The sequence below is a fragment of the Sorghum bicolor genome, chromosome 10 (genome assembly GCF_000003195.3).
Source record: "Sorghum bicolor cultivar BTx623 chromosome 10, Sorghum_bicolor_NCBIv3, whole genome shotgun sequence".
In the NCBI taxonomy this organism is placed as follows: domain Eukaryota; kingdom Viridiplantae; phylum Streptophyta; class Magnoliopsida; order Poales; family Poaceae; genus Sorghum; species Sorghum bicolor.
In genome coordinates, this window is record NC_012879.2 from 58,025,201 (window position 1) to 58,031,319 (window position 6,119).

Here is a 6,119-nt window from a genome sequence, read left to right on the forward strand (position 1 = left end):
ATATAGACTATTTATGAAACTAAAAACACAGCTGAAGAGTAATTTAAGAGACGAATCTTTTAAGCCTAATTTGTCTATAATTGGATACTAATTGTTAAATAAAACAAAACTGCTACAATTTCTGTTAAACTTTACCACCCAAACCAAACATATGAGATTGTGCAGTTTGTCGCTGAAGTTACTCATAAGAGCCTTCGATCAGGTTTATTGTGCTTAAACTAGATGGTGTATGGTCACTGTCACGTTTTTTAATTATTATTACTATATATTATATTTACCTCTGCTAAGTTTGATCAAATCTATTCTTTTATAGCTAATTTTGTAGAAGACAATAAAATTCAGCATACACGCAACCTAAAAGATTGCCACCTGTCTCTCCACCTCAAAAATGCTCAGAAAAAATGCACTTGAAAAGAAAATGCAAGAAATTAGCATTATCTTGTCATACTTTCTGCATGAAAGTACTGTATCTAAAAAATGATGGTTCTGCTGAACAATAGCAGCTCTTTTGTTCTTCTATCTGAATATAATGATTGTTCACGCCTTCCGTTAACAGGAAAAGTTTATGGTCATTGAAAGGTGCTCACTGTACTAAAGACAGAAGCTGCGAGTGCTTGCTTTGATAATCCACGGATAATTGCACATCATTTCGTTGAAAATAATCCTCTGCATGCCTGCCAAATATCTGAGAGAGACTTGTCATTGGACCTGACAGGATAGAGCGATTATCTCAACTCACTGTCAAATTCAGCTGCAGTCACCACCAACCGACCCCTTTGCTGTTGGCTGTTGCAACAGAACACCTAGGCAACCTGAACTTCTTGTACTGTACCTCTAGCGAGTGGTTGGGTTTGCCGCCCTTTTTGTTTAGAACAACACACTGGATTATCCCTCAGTCATTGCCTTGCCTTGTCCCCACTTAACTTCAAAAGCCATCACGTCCTCCAACAAAGAGAGATCAAAATACCGGAGCCATTTATCTATAAGCGGAGAGACAAGTACAATACCTTTTGGTTTTCGTCAGATATGATACACTAATTCAGGTGCTGTTCATCAGAGCGCTACTACTACTAAGGCCTTGTTTAGTTCGGGTGCACCTTTCTGAAGCACTAGTGCAGTCAGACCCCAACAGCTCCCGTTAATTGCACCAATAGCAATGTGATAGTGCCCTGTCAGAAAATTGAAGCTAGTTCTATGGTACACTAAAATGGTGTCTGCCTTGCATTATGCCACACTGTTTGCTAGCCTGCTGTTAAAAGTGACAGCTGACGTTGTTTGTTTCTCCTATCAATGTTTTGAGTTCAGAGAGGTACCTGCCTAGCTGACATTTTTATGTTTGGAATACAAGGTCAAAAATACATTGTCCCTCCAATGCGGCAGTCACATTATTAACACATTGGAGCTGACTTGTTTGAATCTATTTGTATTTTGCCTGAGAACCAATTGCCACTTTGTTCTCTTTTATTTTAAGCGTGAGTCCTTAAGCATCCGTCAAGTGTAAGGCTCTCAGAGGCTTTGGCCTTCTGATCCCAGCTGGATCGCTAAGCTTTCCAGCCTCCCATATCCATATCCATTCTCTGTACCTCCAAACTCACCTTTTTTTTAAAAAAGAAAAGAAAAGAAAAGAAGAACCTCCAAACTGCATAAAACATGAAAAGAGCAGTGACCTGCATACTACTACTAGCATTAGACTAATGACAACCCATCCCAAACCTTTCAGCAAGATTCGGATCCTGGGAGCAAGAAAGAGCAATCACACAGCTTCCCTGACCATGAGCTAGCACTGCAGATCTGAAAAGAAGGCGAGACTTTGCTTTCGATGATTCCATTAAGTGTTGACACCATTATCGAATCGACCTAATATTTTAATTGTCTGGTGGAGGAGCAGCATCAGATGATGAGTAGCCCTCCTTTTCAGTTTTCACCTCGCAAGGGGGAGCGGCTCCTGCCACGGCATGGAATCTTGGCGCATGCCAAACATTCTTGGGAAGCCACCTAAAGTTTATGAATTGTGGGCGTCAGTTTTAAGAGACCAAGACAGCCTGCTTGCTTTCACCTTTCTTCAGATACACTGACCATATCTTGCTCTTGATTGATGATACCTGAAATGTCTCTACTCCCTTGTGTCACTGAAGTGTAACCAGTATTTGCTGGTAAAGAAATGCATTTGTAATAATAGTACTAACACTACTGTCCTATTTGGTATCCAGTATATATTTATGCATTGGGACTTTGGTGACGACAGTACAAAGATTCTGTAGGATAATATACACCGGGTTGCTGTACTTTGCTGGGTGCAACATCACTGCATTGTTTACCAGCAAGACAAATCTTTCAGGCGCTAATTGCCGAGCTAACTCTAATAATATAAGGGTAGCTTACAGTTGCATCATTCTGGGTCGCACAATAAACTAATGCCAGTGGTTCAGAAATCCTAGGTGAAAGAGTGGGGGGAAAGCTGGCAAACGCTTCAGGTTCAGGACAGCAGCAGCACGGGCATGGCCGCATATCAGCTCGCCAGTGTGTTGGCAGCTAGCTAGCTTGCGCTCCTGGAGGCGTCAGTGAAACGGCGATGGATGCATTGTAGGACACTGACTGAAGACATGGACGGACGGGCGTCGACGGATGGGAAGATTGGGTCACACACACACGTGTCAGGCCCGTGACTTAAATTCCAAGCGTATTCTGATAACATATCCCCATCTAACTCATTTATGGATGAAGATATCACCTCTCTTTTCTTTTTTTCTTTTTTGGTCAAAACAAACATTTTGTGGCACCAAACTTTGGTAGTATATCTCATGACATTTCTTGGTGACTTTGCTACATCTTAGGTGAAGAAAACAAACAAACATCTATGCGTTGGTCGTCCATGGCTTCTCTCAAGTCTCAACCCATGCTGATTTTTGAGGGAGTGATGAAGTGTGCGTTCTGAAACTGATTGTGCTCCTTCCTCTAGCTGCTCTTGTGTGCAGTTTTTTTTGCTCTCTTTTGTCACTGGTATTCCCAGTTTTGTATCCAAACTACTTGTCTTAAAAGCAGAGGTTTTCCTCTTTTTTTTTTTTGAAAAAAGCTGCTCTTGTGTGTGCCCACTGTTTCAGAGCTGATATATGCAAAATGTACCTCCATAAATCGACTGCTCTCTCGAGGTGCAGGGTGACCATTCTAGCCGTTCCGATGCCAAGCCGGGACTGACATTTTGCAGGGGAGAAAAAGGTGGGAGGGGCCGGGCCGGGGCGGCAGGTTCATTTCATCATGCTGTGTTTCCCTCCGATCTCGTGCAAAAACTGGGATTAAATCGGTCGAGGGCAGAAACAGAAAGCGATGGCTGTCGTGCCTCACATACGCCTTTCGAACTATATAGTTTTCCAAACGTTTCGTCCGTTCAAAGGAGCGTTGACGGCCTAACAACGTGGATTGTTTTTCCACGTGGACAAAACTCGTGCCTTACGTTGACGCAACCAGGGTATCACTAGTATAGTAGGAGCAGCTAAGAATCATCATTTGTTTTAAATACATTATACTCCTACTAGTACGTTGCAACCAGTCACACGAGATTCTCCAAACCAATTCCACGGCAATAGTTCAAACAAGATTTGGCATCTCCATCGACCAAACCAAACCAAACTCCCCGAGTGTTTAAGATAAGCTGCAGTAGCATTATACTCCTACTATTTCAGTCAACAAACAGTTTTTTTACACGCAATTCTACTAGTTTGCAGCAACCTTGCCAAATCCTCCCCTCCATGCCATGCCAATTGCCAGAGCCCAGAGAGGCGGTCACGAAAACGGAGAGCGCCACCCACCGCAAATCCCGGCGGGACTGAACCTGAACGGAACTAACTCTTTCGTTTCCACCGCAATTCCAATTCCAACCACCTCCCCGAGTCCGGATTCCCGACCGAACGAACCCATCTTCTTCATCTCGCACGCACGCCGCGGCCTCCCTCCACCTCCTCCTCCTCCTCCTCCACTTGAGCCGACACTTCATCCATTCCCCATCCCCATCCCACGCGGCCACCACCACCACCTCCTCCCCCCTCCTCCATATCTCTCCGGGCCAAGGAGGAGGAACAGGAGGAAGAGTATATCAGTCCTCATACCAATAAATTCGTCACGCCGGCTCCGCCTCGCCATTGCCTTGCCCCAAGGCCCAAGCTGGTAGCAGCAGGCCGGGGAGCAGTCGAGCAGGAGGAGGAGATGAAGGGGCTGAGCGGGCCGAAGCTGCTGGTGGTGCACCCGTCGTCCAACAAGTCGCCCGGCGGGGCCGGGTCGCCCGGGGCGGTTCTTGGCGCGCGCCGCCGGGTGTGCGCCGCCGTCTTCCTGGCCTGCTTCGCCTGCGTCTCCCTGGCCACCACGCTGCTGTCGGCCGCGCGGGACCCCGGTGGGGCCGCGGCCGGGAGGGCGGCGGCGGCGTTCGCGGTGCCAGCGAGGGTTGGCGCCGGCACCGCCGCCGTGGCCGCAACGGGGGAGGGGCTGCCGGGGCACGTGTTCGACGCGCTGGTGCAGTACGCGTCGGCGGGGGGGAACTCGACGGCGAGCATGCCGGGTGCCGACGTGCGCGCCATCGCGGCCGTGCTCAAGCGCCGCGCGCCGTGCAACCTGCTCGTGTTCGGGCTCGGCGGGGAGACGCCGCTGTGGCGCGCGCTCAACCACGGCGGGCGCACCGTGTTCCTGGACGAGAACCAGTACTACGTGTCCCACCTGGAAGGCCGGCATCCGGGGCTGGAGGCCTACGACGTCGCCTACACCACCACCGTCCGCGAGTTCCCCGACCTCCTCGACGCCGCACGCGCCGCGCGCGCCGCCGAGTGCCGGCCTGTCCAGAACCTCCTCTTCTCTGACTGCCGACTCGCCATCAACGACCTCCCCAACCAGCTCTACGATGTCTCCTGGGACGTCATCCTCGTCGACGGCCCGCGCGGGTAACCCATCTGAGTCATCTCCATTTCCAAGATCCATTCATCCAGCTTCTTTTCTTCTTTCCCCAAAAAGAAGAAGAAAGATCCAATCTTTTTTTTCAGCTCCGTCCATTAATTTCTCGCCCTAGATAGCTAACGCTAACGCTAACGCCCTCTCCAATGCGGCTCGGACAGGTACACGGCGACGTCGCCGGGGAGGATGTCGGCGATATTCACGGCGGGGGTGCTGGCACGGACGCGGGCCGGGGAAGGCGCGACGACGGATGTGCTGGTGCACGACTACGAGCGGGAGGTGGAGCGGGCGTGCTCGAGGGAGTTCCTGTGCGAGGAGAACCGCGTGGCCGAGACCAGCACGCGGTCGCTCGCCCACTTCGTCGTGCGCGGCGGCGGCTCCGCCCGCCGCGACGCCTTCTGCTCCGGACCGGGAACGGCGGCGGCGGCCCACTAGTAGTTTTACTCCTGTCTGTCCCTCACCTCACCTCTTCTTCTACCTTTTTTTTTAGGATTTAACCTCTCGAGATCTCGATGACGGTTAATGATGATGATGTTGTTTGTCATGTGAGTGGGGGGCGAAAAAAGGATGGAAAAGAGAAAAGGTGAATGAAGCCTGTAAAAATTCGGTGTGACGGAAAAAAAAAAAGATGCAGAGGAATGTGTCTCTGTCCTTGGCGACTCCATCATCCATGCCATGGTGCTGGTTCTCATTCTGCGTGACAACACGGGTTCATTTTCTCATTTTCTCGCGTTTCGTCGACTTAAGTACGACAATGGCGGCAGACCGGACCCGAGGGCGGCATCATCAATGTTGCGACTGCAATGAAGGAGCAGCATGGAGCGCCGAATTGGCAGCAATGAAGGCCTTGTTTAGTTCGAAAAAATTTGGGAAATCGATACGGTAGCACTTTCGTTTGTATTTGACAAATATTATCTAATTATAGACTAACTAGGTTTAAAAGATTCGTCTCGTCAATTTCGACCAAACTGTGCAATTAGTTTTTATTTTCATCTATATTTAATACTTTATGCATACGTCTAAAGATTCGATGTGACGAGAAATATGAAAAATTTTGCAAAATTTTCTGAGAACTAAACAAGGGCCGAAGACGCTGCCATTTTTGGTTCTCCCAAGCCTGGTCACTGACGCGGGGCCTGCCTGGCTGCCTGCCCACGGCCGGCCGGCCAGCCAGCGAGTCCCCA

The 6,119-nt window shown here is 49.2% G+C and overlaps 1 protein-coding gene across 1 annotated transcript; it reads left to right on the forward strand.

Moving 5' to 3' along the window:
* On the forward strand, positions 3,711 to 5,597 carry LOC8063777 (protein IRX15-LIKE). The gene is made up of 2 exons (XM_002437438.2): positions 3,711 to 4,925; positions 5,097 to 5,597. The coding sequence occupies exons 1-2, from the start codon at positions 4,201 to 4,203 to the stop codon at positions 5,368 to 5,370; spliced, it is 999 nt and encodes a 332-aa protein (XP_002437483.1). The 5' UTR covers positions 3,711 to 4,200; the 3' UTR covers positions 5,371 to 5,597.

Bases quoted from the DNA above. Each gene is read 5' to 3' on its own strand.
- LOC8063777 (XM_002437438.2), top strand. From the start codon at position 4,201: ATGAAGGGGCTGAGCGGGCCGAAGCTGCTGGTGGTGCACCCGTCGTCC. The intron at 4,926-5,096 runs GTAACCCATCTG...CGGCTCGGACAG, and splicing joins CTCGTCGACGGCCCGCGCGG to GTACACGGCGACGTCGCCGG.